Below are 20,055 nucleotides of genomic sequence, written 5' to 3'. Positions count from 1 at the left end.
ACAAACCTCAAGTGTAAGACTCATGTAATATGCAGGAGGGCGATGACTGGGAGGAGGTGCCATACACATAAATTTTAATTCATGGGGAAAGATATAAACTGTCTTCTGAAGTGGACGAGAAGCCCTCCAGCGATGAGACCCTAAACTGAGGCCAGGTGATTCCATCACGGCTCAGTATTTCACAAGATAAAAACCTTACAGTCTCTACAAACATGGACCCACTAACATCACAAACAGTGGAGACAACAGTGAAAAGATGCTATTGCAGCTTCTTGGGCACCATCCACCTGCCAATCCAGCTTACTGTACAAATCACAGGTTTGGTCCTGAGCTAGAGATTGTGCCACGGAGAGGGAACAGTACCGTATGAATGATGGCTTTGTCTACAACCTCAAAAAAACCCTAACACAAATATGGACAAGAGGCAATGAGGGTTGTGTATAAAACAAGTTAAACTCACACTGAGATGTTTTCCAAAAATGTAAAAATACAGGACATGTATGTTTCATGGGTAAAATCACTGGGGTTTGGCTCATAAAGTACCGCACTGAGGATGGGGGCGATAAACCCCCCCAGAAGTCTGCCCACTTTGTTAGCAGTCTTGGTGGACGACACGGGGGGAGGGGGAAGTGTCTGATCTGGTGGTTGGCTCATGGTCCGTGGGCCGGTCAATGGCTCAGTAGTTTCAGCACCTCACCCCGGCTTTTTTTTTTTTTTTTTTTTTGAAGCTCATTGAAAGCAGGGTCATCTCCAAGCATACCAAACTGAGGCCTGACATCTGTTTCACATACAGCAGGTGCTGCCAGCTATACAAAATGTCCAGAATGTTAAGTAGTCAGAACTGGATCCTCTCAGGTGCCGGGGTGAAATATTGTGGGGTTTTTTGTTTGTTTGGTTTTTTTAGTACTCCCCTGTCGCTCATTTTATCCTCAAATGGCACATCCAGTTGGCAAGGGACAGACAGAGCATGTGCGGTCCGGACAAAATCTCGAGCATCCATGGAGCGTTAGGAAGAGAGCAATTAAACGTTTCCCTCTCCCGTCATGCTTCACATTCAGATGCACCACCAAAGAGACGCAAAAAACCCCCCGCATCTTTCTCTGCATTTTAGGGATCCACACACTGTGCCTAACCTTGTCCGATTTTTCCAGTGGTCTGACAGTTTATTGGACTAGAGCAAGTGAGTCTGGGATAAAGTGGGCGGTGGTCATAGAGGCCGGGGCCGGTGCAGGCCGTCAATGTCCGGGGTGAGCTGGGGGCTGTGTGTGGCCTTGGTGGGGGTCCAGTCTCCCAGGGAGGCCTGGGCTGCCTTGCGGTGAGCCAGGCGGTGGGTGATGGAGAAGCCCGCATTTCCCTCCAGCTGAGAAAGCACCACCAGCACCTGCCTGCAGGGAGAGAGAGAGAGCCTTCGAGCTATTGTTGTTGACATTTAAATGCATGTAGAGTGAATACAAACACAGTGGTCTTCAATCGTGCCTTGTGTATGAAACAAAAGTAAGAGACTGAAAACAACCACAAGGGGGAATTGGTTCAACTCTCCAGCATCATTTCTCCTTCGTCATTCAGGAGAAAAGTGCAGCGTCATTTAATTTAATCATGCATTAATGGAAGAAAATTTAAAAAGTGCAGCTACAGCTTCTGACGAAAAGTGGCAAAACAAACGGCTACAACAGTTATTCGATGGCTGCTGACGGACAAGAGCGCCACAGTCGTTTCATCCCACTCCCTCGTCAAAATAATTAAAATGAGTTTCAATTAACTGAATTGAAGTGATGTGAGAACTGCTCGGAGAAGCTAAACCCACATGTGGAGAAAACCAAGCTGATTAACCAGAACCAATGATTCATTCTATTTTCAAGACAAACTGGGATAATATGGTGACATATGGTGAGAAATAATAAAGGCTTGCTGCCCATGACTGTGTTACTCACACCTCTATGAATATGAATTGGATATGGTCTTCTTTTGAATGATTACATTGCCACTAAATGCTTTCACCTATGAATCGTATAAAGCAAGTGAGCGAAATATGAGACTGTGATAGTTTGTGATAGTAGCTTTTTAGGCAAGCAAAGTGACACTATGTTCTTGTTAGATGGAGAAAATGACAAGAGCAGCTTCATGCATGGTGACTTTTTACAGTTTGCCATTATATGGGCTGTAACTTTGTGACAGGTAAAGCCCTCAATTTTCCCTTATTGGAAGATTTCATGCTGTTAAACAGAAAACTAATAACATGTAAACGGCTTCTGCACGCTTGATTCTCCCAGCATCTAACTGCCTGGAGAAGTGCGAGAAACACAATAGAGACCAGCAGAAAACAAAAGCAGATATTAACTGTGCTGAGACCAGCCTGGGGTAGTTTATTAAGAAACACAGCGCACTAATCCTGTGAGATCACTGTGTTTATATAAGTATGTGAGTGTGGTGGATATTTGCTGCACCTAAATGTTCCCGGAGAATTTAATCTGTGCACTTGTTATCTTTTCTGACTTTGTGCACAAGTGAGGAAAAGAGAGAGTGGTTTGTGTACCTGTGTAAAGGCGGGACGCTGTCGATGGTCTTGAGGCTGCCGCGTGTGGACACCACGTTGAAGCTGTCAGTGCAGTCACAGGAGACGTGGAGGTAGTACTTGGGGTGGCGGTTTTCCACCACCACGATGAGACCTGCCCAGCCGTGGGTCAGGTAGTAGCATGTCATGCCCTCACGGCCCTGGGAACACACAAGGAAACAAGCTTATTTTTTTTTCCATTTTTCAAAGCAGAAGGGTTGTTTTGTAAATGCAAACCTCAGATTTCACCACTTGTGCAAAGCTAGCACCGCTGATCCTACGTCAGCAAAATACAGAACACGGTATCCTACATTTCTATTTAGTAAGAATACAGTATAGTATATATACAGTATCCTATAAAGCAATCACATAGTATAGTATACAGAATCCTATATTTCCAACCATAGGATATCCTATGCTTTCATTAAGTATAGTATGCATGTTTCCACATTGTATACATATAGTATTATATATATATACACCGAATCCTAAATTTCCATATAGTACAGTTTATATATACAGTATTTATAATTCCATAGATTTACAGAGCATTGCGGCAACTATCTACAGACAGGTGGCTACATTTCTGTAAGTATGGCTCTTAAATGCTCTTAAAATGCTTTTGAAATAGGAAGAAATGTGCTTAATACAAAGTAGCTTCAATGGAGAAAAAATACTTCTGTGCAATCAGTTTAATATTATTAAAATGCAATAATAATAATAATGATTAATTTTAAAAAAACATTCTGCATTCAGCTGCCACTTTACCTCTCTAACAGTGGCTGCTGTTCTCTTTTAGGGCCACTTGTATTTGTAGTAAAGCAAACACAAGTGCAGCTAAACTACTTTAGCTGCTGTCATTTGCTGTCACGTCCAATTGCACAAGCAATGCCATCCAGTGTCTGAAAAATAGCTTTGGGCAATACTTGTACTCTATCTGCTCTTAACACAAAGCTCTCCTTTCTTCACAGCTCAGGACTGCTCAAATTATTTATTAATAATAACTGAAAATCTTCATTTAACTGTATTGCTAAAACGCTACAGCTGACGCACTGGCTGCCATGTGCTCCTGAGTGCTCAGCTGTGAATTTCTGAAGAGCTGAATGATTTAACAAAGATGATCTCAAGTGTTTAAAAAGCTCTGTCATCCTCTAAAATATTCACCAAATGTGACAGGCGCTTTCAGGAAAGCATTGTTCTGAAGAGCCAGGAGGATTTGTTTCCTTGGGTATGAACGGCCGTGCGCGAGCTCGTGCAAGAGGTAACGCACAGAAACGTGCACGTGTGAAGGCAGAACAGGACTTGCAAGCGTGTAAGATGCCTCAGATTGATGAGTATGAACCATTCTGATTGTGAGGATTTAGACTGTTATGCATTTGTTTTTGTTCTGCAGGCTCTGTGCTTTAGCTTGAGGAGGTCAGCATCATATACAAAGATTTGTATGTAAATTCCTTTTAATAGGCTGTCCAAATTGGAGATAGTGGTCCAATAGTGATTGGACAATAGACTATTAAATGTTTCTTAATGTTTCAGATGTACTTTTTCAACCCCATTATTTACAAATTTATGTAATTAATGCAACCAAAGACGTTGGGCCCATCTTAAGAAAGTGTGCACATACGTTAAAACAAAGGAAAAATACAAAAGAAACCCCCAAAAAACTGTGATGCAGGGCTGTGGAACTAACTTCTATGGACAATAAACCAAAAAACAACTCTTATACAAGTTCTGAAAAAAGGAAACGAGTGGAGGGGTAAAAGAGAAGAGCTCACAACACAAAGTGAGCTATCTCGTCTGTCAAAGATGAGATGGAGGTGCTTCTAATATGATCTGGTCTTGTACAGCATGGCTGCCAATAGACCGGGAACACAGTGAGTTACTGATGTTTAGACGCAACAGGATAAATGCTGTGAGGTAGGTTGGAGCATTCTGGACAGAATACTCCATCCTGTTAGTGTATTCTTGTGGGAGGATTGCCCAAATTCAGCCAAACTCTGTAGAGGACAGTTCAGCATCCTGCTGTACTACCCAACTGTCAAAACAGGCTCTTCAGGGTGACTAAGTGGAATATCATCGACGAGTTAAAGTGCTAATGAACAGCTAAAACCACACTAAAGTGAGAGAGACCCCACATAAAAAAAGCTGATAGTAGCTGTGACAAAGGCATTGGGGATAGCCTTTGTCACAGCTACTATCTACTAAATATGATGGTTTTGGTTGGTTAAACTATCTGATTACTTTGGTTATCCCAATGTGTTAAAAGCTTTATCTACTTGTGTATTTTCATTCCAACACATTTAAATTAAATCAGACACGTTCAGGCAGTAGTCTTTCACTTCAAAATAAATTGCTGAAGCGCACAGCCCGGAGATAAAAAAGAAAAAGAAAAACTTTCCAAATACTTATCATCTGGACTGTAATATTATACTGAAAGGCAATAAAACTGCGTGCGTGTGAGAAGGAGATTGGGGGTACAAAGAGAGACAAAACCCTACAACTATATACAGGATTCTCTGCAGTCCTGAGAAAAACTAAATACATCTTTGTCAAAACTGGCTATAATGATCACAAACACAGTAGCAACTCTACAAGAGAATGACTGCAATGGCCCAGTCAAAGTCCACACCTCCAAAAGATGGAAGCGCTGCGGTTTAGACCTAAACTCTTTACCTCATGTAATTCTACTAGGAGGAATCTTAAAGATTTTTTCTGAACTGAGCTGTTTGTGGGTAACAGTGATAAGAACAGTCAGGCTCCACAAATTCCTCCACAACAAGAAAGGGATAAAGTCATATAGAAAAACAATTTTTTTTCCCCCCAAGTTGTAGCTGCTGAACCATGGAGTATAATTAATTTTTAACAGGACCCCACAGAGTTCTGTGAAAACCTTTTTCACTTGACTGTAGCAAGTAACACAAATATGGTTCGCATTATTGCAGCTTTACTACTTCTCTTTTTCTGGAATGGGTGTTTCTAACCTCGTGTCTTTCGCCTTTGTTTTCTGTGAGTAGAATAATCGCGTCGGCCAATGTGGTCGCGGTCGCTTCCACCTGCTCCACCATCACCTGACGAGAGCTGTAAATGGCCAGGATGTAGCCGGGGAAGTCCTGGCTGGGCCGCCGTACTGCTCCACTGGTGGGGCTAGAGACTGGGAAGGAGGGGAGAACAATTAATGAAGACAAAAATTAAAGTTTTTTTTTTTTTAAAGTTCCTTCGTCATTAAGCGAACATTCACAAGCAAGAACACTAAAGCCCTGCCTGTGACCAATGCATCTGTACACTTACTGGGTGTGGGTGGACCCCCTGTGCTGCTGACATTCATCTGCCAGTGATTGAAGGCGCAGCAGACAACGGCATACTCCCCTGGCTCCAGCATAACATCACAGCCAACAAATTTCTTCACTGCTCGCTTGCTGTGGGCCATTAGGCGGCCCAGAGTCAGCTTGTTGCCGCTACCAAAGGAGGCACGGAAGACCATGATGCACAGGTCCAGCAGGTGGCTGTCGGCTGTGTCGGAGCGCCTGGAGAGAAGAGGAAGAGGCTTAGGAGAAAAAAGGGCAAGGAGGAAAAATGTGTGGGTACTGAAAGATTTAGATTAGAGTCCTATTTACCTGCTTCCCTCTTGGAAAAGAGCAAACTCCAGTGCTGTCCTCTCCAGCACAGTGAGAGCTGTGACCGTGACTGGCCCATTGGCTTTGCTGGGGAAGCAGCCTTGTAGTCTCACCTCCTGCCAGTCAGAGTGGATCTTACAAATGTCCACTGAGTCAAAGTACCTGTGGGAGGGGGAAAAATGTACACGTTTATATTACAAAAAAAAAAAAAAAAAAAAAAAAAGAAGAAGAAGAAAGAAAGAAAAAAAGACCTGTATAAGAGCCTGTTCCTCTGAGATGCTAGCAGTGTGACCGGTTGATCTCCTCTTGTCATGAGCTACGATTATTTGTATGCATCACAGGCAACTCTTTAACGTTAGCATAGCCTCTGAGGGCATCCCTGTACAAACACAATTTACCTTGCTAGCATATCAGACCTCTTTCTTCAAAGACATCGGCCCCACAGGAGACTCTCTTCCTTACTTTCAGTCTGTTTTTCAGTGTTTCATCACTTCCTAACCTCGGTCTGACAACAGTCTTACATCTTACTTTTGTCTTCTTGACAATCAGGAAGAAGCGAGAGGAGGAAAAAGAGGGAACGCTTAAGTTTTACGCTCAGCTTTGATCAGAAAAGACAAACACGTCTGCTGATGAATCCTCTTGTTTGTATTTAGTTCGCTTTTGTGTCTAGCCACCTTCCAGGAATGTTATCAATGATCAACATCGGCCCTGGTTGTTTACTTGATGGGCCAATTTAAGGGCCTTGCTTCTCCGAGAAGCTGACCGCTTTTTCTTTTTCACACTGAAAACAAGTCTAGGGAAATGCTGGCTGCAAGTTTGTCATGTAGTACAAAGCTGAGAGATTATTTGCCTGTCAGAGAAAACAATAAATAGCCCAAAGACATATGGGATTCTCATCTAGGCTGAACACATTTTTCAGGTTGGAGTTGTTCAGGAGGACAGCCACATTGTTATTCATGTCCCTCCTCCTTCATAATACAACAAGAGCAATAAATTCAGAGAGACAAATGCACTGTACAGACAATTTAGCCCTACGTCAAGCTGCTCATGTTGTGAACTTCCTCCATTCTTCAGTTCTTTTTGCTGACAGTTATTTAAAAAAAACGAAACTTCCTATGCAAGTGGAGTCTTGTCCATTTATTCAATTACCCATGAAATATCATTTTGGTGAATGGTAGATTATATTTAAGCTTTATTACATTTGTAATTTGGATTCAGTTCAGTTTTCTTCAAATATTATGGCCATTTGAGTTGCTTGTAAAAGGGCCCCATTATAGCCATTTCCAGCTCCGCGTCATTATTCTTTGGCTCCACTAGAGTTGCTTTGCATGACTTTGCTCATGTGCCTCATTCTGCCCTCTGCCTGAAACAAGCAACTTCTCTCTCCTCAACTGTAACCCAACTTTCAACCGATTGGCCGCTCCTGGTAAACCAAGGGGCAGTCCCCACAGACCGTAGCAATAAAGCTAAAGCTTCCGTAGTGGATTACCTAATAATATGGCTTTCTCTGTGGTACCCACCTTTCAAGAAGAAGTTTGTGCTTCAGTTTTAATAAGTGAAATTCCAGTTTCTCTGTTAGTCCATTACTTAGCCCTAATTAGCTTATATGTGTCCTTGCATTGCAGCCATACAGATTACAAATGAAGCTCGCTAACAAGCTAGCTAGCTTTAGCTGATAACTTAGCACTACAGTCTTTAATCCAATTATGGGAACTTCTGACAGCGAAAAGAAAACACAGCAGCCACCAAAACGCTGATGTTGAAGTTTTTAAAAATGTGGTGATCGTGGTCATGGGGGCTATGCTGTTTAAACAACAGATGGATGAGGTTGTTGTGTGCACAGGCAGAGGTGTGTAACAGAGATGGCCTTATTGGGGACATTAGTTTCACTGACATCATACAGAGCTAGCCTGAGGTTTGAGCTCATCACTGTTTCCTACTGTGGCCAGTATGAGTATCCATCTATTGTAACAGTAGAGTACAGAACAGGGGTGTTTATAATAAATATATAGGGGGTTAAGGGTGGCTGTAACTCAGGTGGTAAAGCGGGTCGTCTACTAATCGGAAGGTGGTTTGATTATTTGCTCTTCAAGCCTCCGTGTTGTATCCTCGGACAAGTTAGTGAACCCATAGCTGCTGCCGATGCATCAGTGTGTGAATGTTTGGTTATAAGTAAAAAATAAAAGGCCTGTGTAAATGGGTGAATGAGGCTTGAAGTAAGAAACTGATTTGAGTGATCAAAGTAAGTAAAAAAGCGCTATTTAAGAACACACTCGTTTTTTATATGACAAAGAAAATAGCATTTATAGAAACACTTGAATAAAAACTGTGACTATTTTTCCATGTGATAACTAGAAGCGCATGTCAGCATGCAGCAAAACACAGATAGAGAAAAACTAGTCACTATCAATGCTGTATATGACTGAGTGACAGGATTAGTCTAATATGACAAAACAAACTGAAAGCCATGACAAGCCTAAGCCGCTGCCTGCCAAACCCCCCCTCCACAATTCTTAATAACAACATGTTGTGGAAACCAGTGTATGATGCGCTTGTCAGCAAGCAAAATGGAACGACAACAAAAACACTGTAACTCAGTTTGGTGTCAATACCAGATGGTCAGTAAAATCCACAGAGGCGTGAGATTGCCAAACAGTCCGTCACATTTAACACATTACGTGTGTCCATCACGGTACGATAAAGGACTCTTTAACTCATTCAACCTATTCTAAGCAGCTAGTGGTGGGTAAATCGAACAGAAAGTCTTCTAAATGAGAGTATGTTTGGAATAAACACAAGAAATCTGTGAGCGTAGCCTAGCGGTCACAGCCACTGGTCTATTGTGCCAGCAGGTACAGTCACTGACTGTGAAAGCAAACATGACAGTGATGACAACAAAATAGCCTTATTATACATAACTGTAGGAATTCAAGGGTTACTAGGGTATAGAGAGATTAACCAAAATGATTTCAGCATGACCACCCAAAAAAAGAAAAGGAAAAAAAAGATCACACTTATGCTGCACTAATGATAATTACTTTATAAAGTCAGTGTACTCCATCCAGAAGACCCCCTCACTACTGCCGTGCGCCATCAGCTCATGGCGGAGGTGCTGAGGCCAGTCTGCCCACTCGTCTGACCAGCTGCCATTCCACGAGAAGCGACCCCAAGGGTTACGCAGCCGCAGCAACCTGGAGGCAGGAAGATAACGGAAACAGCGAGAGAGACAGATTCAGCAAGCAGTAAATGTGACAACAGCTTTCAGTCAAAGCAGCAACCCCCATCTCTGTACAGTCATATTATTCCTTTTATGGATGACTGGCTGCTTTTTAACAACCCTTTTTATTTTACCGCCTCCTCCATACTGTAGAAAACACAAGGGGCATAACAGAATAACATATTGGAGAATCTGTATTTTCCAGGAAAAAAAAGTAACAAAGTGCATGTGGTTCACTGTTTCTGGAGTGCTTTTTATCTCCTCGGGGCTCCTAGCAGGAGGATTGTAACTCGTTTTGGATCTAGCCCTGTGGCCAAGTCTAGCCCAAGCCTTCCACTCTGATTGCTTTATGGCAGTAAATGAAAGTGGCTGCGTGTGGGTTTTAAGCAAATTACTTCTGGGATTTCTGGCTACTGTCAAATTTTTTCCTCACAGGTAAGAAGGAAAGCGCCTTCATTAGGCTTTTCTCATTTTTCTAATTTGTGCCTCCTCAGTCCTCCGTCCTTCTAGACTGTGACCCGGAAATCAATTTCAGTACGCCATGATGAAGGATGACTTAATTCCTAAAATGCATCTGGAGAACAGAGGAGAGGAGAGGCTTTCCAAGCAGAGTTATAATAGAGGATGAACAGGTGTTCCTTTGACAAGAGGACTAAACTCGCTTTTTTAATCCATACGATGTTCCAGTTATTTATGATAGTCAAAGATTCTGCCCCAGACTTTTCTGTGTGTGTGATTATTACAAAGAAGACATATATGTTCTTATAGTGCAAGGAATTGTGTGGATTCCCAGTGCTGCTCCAAACAGAGCAATCATACAGATCTGTTGTGCACCCGTTCTCTACTGGCAAGCCACCGGGTTCTGTGATGCTCAACATATGGCTCGTGGGCTTGTTCATGTTCTAGCCACCAAATAATAACACTGACTGATGACGGCCCAGATACGTTTATTAATGGTGTATGAAGGATTTCTAAGAAGATACATTTGCAATAAGGAGGCGTGTTCAGAACAACAGAGTCCACCTGTACCTGTAACCCTGGACATCTCGTACGTCCAAAATGGAATATGCATGTCGAGGTCTCAGACCCAACGACTCGTAAACAGCATCGTCCACCTTCATGTTGCCTCCTCCGCAAGACGCTCCCATAAGAAACCTAAAAGACAAGAAATGACATTAGGACACTAATGCAATTACTACTCAGTAACCAGGGAGAAAAAAAAAACAAAAAAAAACACGTAAATTTAAAACTTTAACCTCGAGGTTGGGCAGACACAGTTACAGAAAACAATAGTAGTTTTTAGTATATGTCACTAATTAATCCCACTGATGTGCCTCTGTTTGAGACCAAACATCATCAGTGATGAACTTTGTCTCTGTTTACCATAGTACGTGAGTGAAGTCTTCATTAGTACACTGCTTTTGATAAAATAAATAATCATTCTGGCAGATGGACCTGCAGTTTGGACGCAGATGAAATGGCCCCTTTGGAGTTGCACTATTTGTCTCATGTTGCTTTGAAAGCTCGTGTATCAAAGTGATGACTGGCACAACTTTTATTATGGACACATGCTCTAAATTGGCATTCACCACCTTTGTAGTGCCCCTCTGTTTGTAGTTTTGATCAGAGAATATTGGTTCAAAGTGTTTTCAAACAAGGTTTATTATTTTATATGCTCCTTTTAAACTGAACCACCTTTACTCCCTCTCTTACCCAGCCTCTTTGGAGCTAAGCATCTTGGCCCAGATGAGGTCTGTATCGATGGGTTCCTCTCGCGGGTTCGTGGAGCTGACCTGAAGCATGAGGGAGTCACACGGAGCCCCTGTCAGCGTGGCCAGACCCTCAATAGCACGCCCTGCCTGCAGGGCAAAGTAGGAACCGTGGAGTTTGGCCAGGGCCTTCTCAATCAGCGCCACCCATAACTGCTTCCTCTGAGCCTGGAATGATTGTAAAAAGTAAGAGAGGAAACATCAGCCTGAGTATGACTCACTGAGAAAGGGAGCAGGATGTTGTCTCTGGGTTAGTTTCCTCGATCTAAAGGTAAATGAAAATGATAACCTGATAACAGAGGTAGGATCTCTTATTTGCTCTTTTTTTATCTGTTAATGTGCATGTGCAATGTTTTTCCAGCATTTCTTGCTTGCTCAGAGGTCACTGCCTCACCGAGCGCGACTTCTACCCTCTTGTTTTGCTCCTTTGTCTTCTTTGAAAAGATGACGTTTGTTGGAGTCATGATAAGGTGTAGATAAGGTGTCACGCTGTCGCAGTGTGTCTCTCCCGTACGCATGAATGCCTGCTTTTATTTGCCTGTGCTTTATTCGTTGCATAATTCAGTACCTCATTTGACCCATAATTGTTGGCTGTTCATTAATTAGATTCTTCTCTTCACTGGGGTCCTTTGAGATGTGCTTGTGATAAGAAATACATAATCAACTAACTTGAACTAATTAATTGCTTATTTTTCAGGGTTCACCAAGTCAAATGTAATTCTTTTTAAGAGTTGCCCACGAAACGCACTCGTTTTCAGGGTCAAACTAAGGGATGGGAAGGTCTTTACCAAAGTCTTGGATCTGTCAGTTCTCCCCGGCAGTAATTTACCCTCATGTTTCAGAGATCTGGAGCAATTAATATGGGACATATCATGTTTTTCTTTATTTTTTGCGTATGAAGAATTCCCAACTTAATACACAGAGATCTGCAATATTTATTTCCCCAAAATTTCAGACAGTTGTTTGAGTATTTATCCATTTTGTATATGTCTATCTAAAATTCCCTCTTGTCCGTTTACAGTATCAGCGTAAACACCTTTCTGCATTACCTGGGAAAACAGAAGGTAGCCGTAGTCGTCGCAGGGCAACATGTCGTCCACCAGCACCGTCGTCCAGGTCCCGTCTTTACATAGCCGAACCTGGTAAGCCCCCTCTGGACAAATGGTCCTGGTGATCATCACCCTCTCCACGAGCTCTGGACGCTCTGCCAGCACAGCGAGTGCACTCAGGAACCTAGAGACCCGATAAAACTCAATGAACTGGAAAATGAAACGTCACATCAGGACGGACAGACGCGACTAAAACGAGGCACGAAGAAAATGTGAATTAGGCAGAGAAACCACATAAATGATCAGCTGAGTGTGACGGACAAGTGAATGGCTGAATGAGCGCCGTCTTCCGTCAAAGAGACAGGCATGGTTTAGGAACGTCAACTGATGTGATTAGACAGGAATGGAAAAAAACTGAGAAGCTGCTATTAAAGTCTAAATGTGGAATTAAAGCATTCTCCTGAACAGAGTGCCTCAAACACTTATGAAATACTTTTTTTTTTTATACATATATACATAATTAGCCCTCATTGAAAATCAATCACATTTGATGAGTCAAGCTTCTGTGCCTTCTGGTTACCTCCCCATTACTCTTAATACACCCCACAGCAAAGACAAACAGGCTTGCTTCCTCTAATTAACTTGCAAGAGAAATTAGCTAATCAAAAATCCAGATAGATGTGGAAAATGGTAATTCTTTACACTGGGGAATCACAGCTGGGGACACGAGGACTCGACTTGAAAGGGAAGAGAGTTTAAAGTGTACATTAGTTCATCGGAAAATGTAGAGAGATCTTTAAACACTATTAATGAAATGGCTCTGCAAAGAAAGGTCTTTTTGGAGGGGACAATGAGCTAAAGGTATTTGCCTCTGCACGCCGCAGACTCACTGCTGTACATGCACTAGTTTGATTCTTCTATCAACAAAAAAAGCAAAAAAGTTAAAAAAAAAAAAAAAATTGTCAAATTGAGCAGCTACTTTTGCCTCTGGCAGTACTGCAGCAATATCTGAAAAGATAAAAGGAATGCTGCTTTCAGTCTGCACATTATTTTATAGAGTGAAGCTCTTGTGTGGCGGCATTACTAAAGCTATATTCCATCTGTTTAAGTGTCAGCTGAGCAAGGCCGATCAACCCATTCAGTCACTGATGAAATACAAATTGGCCAAAAAACAAAAGGAATCCAATGAAAATCCAATTAGCCGCGTCATAATGTGAACTCTGATGTTGGCCTGTACTGCAGCCGTACTCAAGGACAGAGGCGACTGGCACGACTTTCTTCTGCCGTCACTGGTTGGCTGGGCTGGCAGAAGCTGGGCTGTTTGTTGGTTTATTAGGACAAGTGTGAGCATGTGTGAGAGAGTGAGAGAGTGGGGGAGACGAAGCCAATGACAAAGAATTTGGGTTACATCCTGTTTCGAGTGAGAGGATTCGGCTCAGGGGAGGGTTATTTTTGATAAGCTGTGTGTGCTGGTGATGAAGCGAAAAGTTGTACTGGGGACAACTTCCTGACTGACTGTGCTTTGTTGTTATTTTGTGTGTGTGCGTGTGCGTGTGTTGATGTGCGTACGTTTATGCTTACAGGAAGATGATGGATGACAACAGCATACACACACATAAACCCCAAAGGGCACCCAGAACAAGGGCAGGGAGATAAAGTGTGTGTCCAGGACCACATTACTGTGAATAATCTCCCTGTCACATGTATCTGTACATCTGTCCGCTGTGCTCAACCTTTCATTTCATGCTTACCTTCTTTCCTTTGATTTTTTGCTTTGTTTTTTAAGTTTCTCTCTTTAATCCTCTTCAATTATTGTTTCACTGCCACGCCATCTCTAGCTCACAGCGGCAGTGTCCATTGAAAGCAGACTCTGACAGACGCACACAGAGAAGTGTTGGCTGTTGTCTGCTTTGCATTCCTCTGACCTTTCTCAGAAACTGAACAGAGACTTAACGGGATGAAAAATTTCCTGTTGCTTAGAGGATCTGCTGCTATTCTATTTTGTCTCCAATCAAACCATGAATCAACAACGCCTTTTTTGTTTTGGTTTGGTTTTTTTTAAGGTTATCTTAAACGATCAGTGTCCTGTGTGTTCTTATGTTCAGGTGTATCAGCTTACCAGCAGTTTCCAAGAAGTCCTTGCAGGATGTCCGAGGGCCTTGGCGTGCGGAACACGGACCACTTGACTCCTCGGTCTTTGAAATTGCTGCAGTTGATCTCGTGGGGACGCAGCCACTTTTTGATTCGCTGCTGGACGCTGTCGCCCTCTGGGAAGCCGACAGATCGGGGTCCGGGGGGAAAACTGTCATCCACAAAGTTCACTGAATTCTGAGAAAGAGGAGGAAAAGACAGAGCGAAAGAAGGCAGAGAGACAAAGGAGTGAAACTACTGAACATGAAAACTACTGAACATGAAAACACCTCATCTGTAAACTCCAAAATCCATTTTAAAATATGATCACTCTTAAAAGGATCTTGTGTGAGGACCTGAAGCATTTCAAACTGCTAATGCAAGTTTTTAAAGAACCAACTATCCTGCAATTTCACATGATTTGCAGGACAGTACAGACCATCACACAAGCCCTGGATTATGCTTTGAGTGAGGGCGAATTACTGCCTTCCACATTTACTTGTTATTCTTTCCACTTTCCACGTGAGATTATTATGTGCACAGTAAAAGCCCAACTATGGCATCTTGTACTCTCCTAACCAGGATGTGGCACAAAAATGCAAATCACTTTCAAACATTTGGAGCTTCTTGCTTTCTGGCACATTCCCCTGCAGAGTACACCGCATTTTAAATTACATGATGGGTTCTAACACTGCCCCGCTACTGTACACAGGAGTAGAACTACACGGATACTTTAACAGATACAGACACCGAACCTGACACACTATCTGCCCATCTAAAACTCTCCTGTACAAACCTGAGATGGCAAACAGCCACACACGCCAAACCCCTATCCAGTTTCCCGTCTGCCGTGTCAGAAGTGGACTCGGCCAGTTGCATCGCAAGGCAGGCGGAGGGGTGATGTAAAGCGGGCACCCCACTGGCAGTTAGAGTGAAGCGAATCAATTGGTAACCATCCCCCACAATCCAATTCTGTAGCCTGGATGCAGCATTTGCTACTAGACAGAGGCACTTGAATGCTTCCTTACCACCCTGGCCATCCAAGGTCGTCACGTAGCTTATCGATTCTGTAGTTCACAGGTTTATTTGTGACCCATGTGCAGGCTGTTATCACAAGGCTTTTTGGGGTTGATATCAATTTAACACAGAGGTGAAGATCAAAGCTTTGTCCCCGTCTCTATTTTAAGAATGAAAACAATATTATATGAATTATTTTAATGTTGGTCCTAAGAGCTTGAAAAAAGTAGCTCGTATCCTCTTGGAATAGAGGTGAAATGTCTTTTAAAACTTTAATCTATTTGTCTTCTTTTTTTTCCCCCCAATCTCTTAAGACTACAATAAACTGGATGACAGGGAACCTACACAGACACACTTTAATGCTGCTACTGATGTGCGCATTTGTGCTACCAAAACCTACCAGGTTATGCTGCGTATCTGTTATCCATTCTTTCTGAACGCAGTGCGTGTGGTTTATCCGGTTGTACTCACATCCTGTATTGTGAGTACCTTTAAGGGTTTTGCCCTAACCCATTTGAAAGACATTATCATCAGCAGAATGATCTGCTGCAGTCTGCCTCAAAGGTTAAAGCCACTTGCCTATTCATATCTGGAGTGTACATGATGCTCTGTGATGTTAATTAGGCGCTTCTGAAACGGCACAGTGATATGACACTCTGGACTGCAGTCTGGACTCAGAGGATCGTACAGATGATAAATTAACAAAAATATTAAAATCAATGTTTGATCCTTACATTCTTGGTTCAAAACAACCATTTTTCTCTTCTGTGCGTCTATAGGATCCTTCCACAGTCTAAAGACATGCTTGTTAAGTTAATTGGCTGTGGGCATGTATGTAAAGTCTGAATGGTTGGCTGATTCTATGCGTTAACCTGGCAACTTCTCCAGCACCCTATGACAGCTAGAGGTGGGAATCACCATACATCCCACAATACGATATTATCACAATACTTAACGCACGATACGATATTATTGCAATTTTTAAAAATATTTTGAGATATTCAGATTCTGTACATAAAGGTAAACTTTATCAATATTAATTTTATCTAATATCAAAGTCTCACACTCAGTCTTTCTCTCATTTCAGTCAGTTTTATTGTTGACAAACTGAACGGTTTGTATTACAGTCTAGTCCAACTTAACTGAATGCAACCATCTGGTACAATTATAGCTATTCTGAACAATGAAATTTCCGAAAACTATGCAGCCCATTCAGCAACTGAAGAATTTGAAAGTAAATTAAAACAAAATATAATTTTACATTAAATAAAAAAAGTTTTAAACTTAATGAAAATAAAACAGGTCTTAAATTAAAATAAGTAAACTGTCATGTTTATTGCTGCCAAAATAAAAAAAGTTAAACACATTTGGACAGTGAAGGAATGTCAGGATTCTTGCTCAGAAAAAGGATCGACATGCTCTGAAGTCAGAGCATGTTCCATTCCACAAAAACTTTTTTTGTAACAAAATATCGATTTCTGCTGTCCCTGTATCGATACATTATTAGCAAACAAAATATCACGATACTACACAGTATCGATTTTTTCCCCCACCCCTAATGACAGCTGGGACAGACTGGGATCCCTACAGTGAGAGGAGCAGCAGACCCATTGTGCTGTTCTTGTAAGCATTTGGTTTCATTTAAAGGCTCCTTAGACGTGTTACACAAGACTTTCCACTGTTATCATTAAATAAATAAATAAATAAATATATATATATATATATATATATATATATATATATATATATATATATATATATATATATATATATATATATATATATATATATATATATATATATATATATATTCTACAATCCAAGCACCAAAGTTTAAACAATCTGACTTCAGCAGAGTGTAAAATTAGGAATTATAACCACGTATAAAGCAATCTCCTAAATCAGGATTCTGGTGTTGTGGACTCTACAGGATAATTCTCGCTGGCTGTCTTGCCGCCTCTGTTTCCATTGCTGTGCACATGTAAGCATGCAAACACTGCAATCAGCCAACTCAGTGCTGAGCTAGGAAAACCAGCTGCTTTCCCATCATTTCCAGACTCAGAACTGGCAGCCATACAAGGCTGTGTCAGTCTCATTCTGATACCCAAGCTACAAGATTAGCATCTTGAAAGCATATTTTATGAAAAAGAAGAAGAAAAAAAAAGCCTTCCATGCACAATACTGTAACAAGCAGCGCAAGCCTGGCAAGAAGGTCCTTGATAATATGGCACAAAATTAAGCAACTAAGTAGTATGAAGAGCAGTAAAGAGAAGAACAATCCGCTGCAATGTGGCCTGGTTTTATTGCATAGCACGGAAAGGGAACAGCAAAAAGCAGTTCAATCCATGCTGTGTGTCACAGTTCACAAGTTAAGTTGATGGCTGTTAGCAGCATTTATTTGTTTGGCACAGTGAGTAAGCAGACTGCTCTCAGGCATTAGCACCATGCACACGCACACATACCTCTCATCCTCAAAACCAATCAGGAAGAGTCAAAAAAGCATAAGAGGCAAGAGAAAGCAACCACACTCAGGTGAGCAGAGAATATTTTTTATAAAAAACAAAAACAAACTCCAGTTTGGCCCAGTTACCCAACAGCAGAGAGAAAACAGGTGCTCTGAAACGGTCCCTCCATTCTTGCTGTCAAACTGTACTGCACATCCTGTTACAGCCTAAACCAAAAGCTTTAATCATTATTAAATTTTCACCACTGGCATTTTGGTGCTTGGCAAGTGCTTGTGCCTTGGCAGAGATGGATGAGAGAGACTAGCACCTCTTGTTTACCAATTTACCCCACCTTAATCTCTTTGGCCTGTGAACCCGAGATGCAGCAGTTGATGCCGTCAGTGATTACGTTCACTATAGGGAAGTATATCATTTGTGCTCCCCTCCACTCCAACTCCGTTGCTAAAAATAGGCCAGCCCTACGTTCACCTTAACAAATACACATGCGCACACACACATCCAGGCTCACACTGACTACTACAGTGGAGAATAGAGTGCAGTCGTGTGGAGAGGGTGGAATGGGGGTGGAGGGGTGTAGTGGGTGGCAAGGGGAAAGTGTATTTTGAGGTATTAGCAGAACAGGATGAGCATGTGGGGATAGATGTGATGGAAGGAGATGGGATAAAAGGAAGATGAAGTACTTTGAAGAGCTCGAGAAAGGGCAGACGTAAAATATTTGAGGAGAAAAAGACAGACGATAAAAGAAAGCGTAGCTTAAATGATGAAATTAGACGAGGAGGAGAAGGTGGGGATGAGGGATCTCCGATATCCTTCCTTCCTACCGAGCCAACTTCCCTCCCACGCTTGCAGCAGTGAGCCCTGTGACTTTCAAAGAAGGCATTAATAATGCATTCGAAGGCTCACTTTATGCTATTGTAAACATGGCAGGATAGGTGTCATGCCGGTGTAGTAAATGGGCACACATCTGACACCCAAATATATTCACAGAATAAAAGCCGGCTGGAAACTTAGCTGAATCTAAACGGTCTAACATTCTGCAATGCCCTCATTTTCCTGAGGTGTAATTAGACCAATCAGGTCGGTCTCCCGAGCAGGTGCTGGCGGTCTTAAATGGTTTCAAATGAACCTTTCTGATAGGCCTGAGTAGCATATCCATGATAACATAATACAGGCTTATCAAAGGTTGAGCACTGCAGAGATAAAGTGAGCCTGAACCTGTTTGATACAAAGAACCGATGTCAGGGTTGCTTACATCATGGCACAGATAAGTGGTATGAGGCCCTGGGCTACGGTGAAGACTCAGGCTCGGGATGAGAAAAACCAAACAACATCAATCATCTGGTGTCATGCCAAAAAGTGATTTCTAGCATTTGCCAAAAAATGACTGCCTGTAATTAAACCGTTGTAAATTGACTTGTTGATCTTTAATCTGTCAATCATATTTCAAAAATGAATGACATCAAGTCATTTTAATCCAGAAAGAATATTCCTGTCACAAACTAGAGGTTTTTCGGCACAACATCTACAACGGAGAAGCTAGCTGAACTCTGCTGTTAAGCTAGTTATGTTGAGGGTTGAGATATTCTCTTTAAAAACATAATTACTATGAGTATGTTCTTTTTCAATTCAGTAAAAACATCATAATTAACTTTTTGCAGTGTGATATTTGTTTTGAGTGTGCTATAGAAGGACTTCTTGCTGTCTGTCCCGACCTTGGTAAAATTAAAGTACTTAGTTTTGTTTTAAAAGGAAATTACATTCATAATGATATTTCTTATCTCGTACTGAGAGGTCTGCTCCGACACAGTGGAAGGAAATATATTTCATTAAGCAGTGTAAAATATCTCCAAAATACAAACTAAGCTACAGCTGGACAGAAAAAGAAGATGGACATCACCCATTGGTTCAAGTTCCAGCAATGAAGAGCATTTTTTGATTTTGGGAACTAGAATGCTGTTAGTGTGATTAAAATAATATTTGCCTAATAATTGCATAGAAAAATACTCTTAAAGAGACCAACACCACAAACATGGTTGGCAGGTCCAGTTCAGGGGCTCGTATTAGCTGAGGAGATGCCTAGCTTAAAGCTGAAACAGCATCCACCTGTCAGTCAAAGGAGACGCATCAGTTACAGGGAGTCCTAATAAACTGGTGAAACAATTGGGGGGGTGGGGGAGCACAGCAATACAACTGTTGTGACCAAAACATGTTTTGATACCAAAAAGATTGACTTCTGCTGTTGGGCA

At 41.8% G+C, this 20,055-nt stretch overlaps 1 protein-coding gene across 3 annotated transcripts in view; it reads right to left on the bottom strand.

The window, feature by feature from the left end:
- Nucleotides 1–703: 703 nt before the first annotated feature.
- The window catches only part of capn15 (calpain 15), a 41,985-nt gene continuing 22,633 nt past the window's right edge, over nucleotides 704–20,055 (bottom strand). For all 3 annotated transcript variants that reach the window (XM_040023509.1, XM_040023511.1, XM_040023510.1), the window contains 10 exons: nucleotides 14,317–14,525; nucleotides 12,198–12,381; nucleotides 11,093–11,316; nucleotides 10,409–10,534; nucleotides 9,201–9,353; nucleotides 6,163–6,324; nucleotides 5,837–6,072; nucleotides 5,530–5,699; nucleotides 2,534–2,712; nucleotides 704–1,385 (listed from right to left, as the gene is read on the bottom strand). In XM_040023509.1, coding sequence (XP_039879443.1) covers nucleotides 1,208–1,385; nucleotides 2,534–2,712; nucleotides 5,530–5,699; nucleotides 5,837–6,072; nucleotides 6,163–6,324; nucleotides 9,201–9,353; nucleotides 10,409–10,534; nucleotides 11,093–11,316; nucleotides 12,198–12,381; nucleotides 14,317–14,525 — 1,821 coding nt within the window. In that variant the 3' untranslated portion in view covers nucleotides 704–1,207. The remainder of the gene's footprint in view (nucleotides 1,386–2,533; nucleotides 2,713–5,529; nucleotides 5,700–5,836; nucleotides 6,073–6,162; nucleotides 6,325–9,200; nucleotides 9,354–10,408; nucleotides 10,535–11,092; nucleotides 11,317–12,197; nucleotides 12,382–14,316; nucleotides 14,526–20,055) is intronic.

Source organism: Simochromis diagramma, unplaced genomic scaffold, assembly GCF_900408965.1.
Source record: "Simochromis diagramma unplaced genomic scaffold, fSimDia1.1 OVJJ01000208.1, whole genome shotgun sequence".
In the NCBI taxonomy this organism is placed as follows: Eukaryota; Metazoa; Chordata; class Actinopteri; order Cichliformes; family Cichlidae; genus Simochromis; species Simochromis diagramma.
The sequence above is the reverse complement of the archived record's forward strand: the minus strand, read 5'-3'. Positions and strand labels throughout refer to the sequence as shown.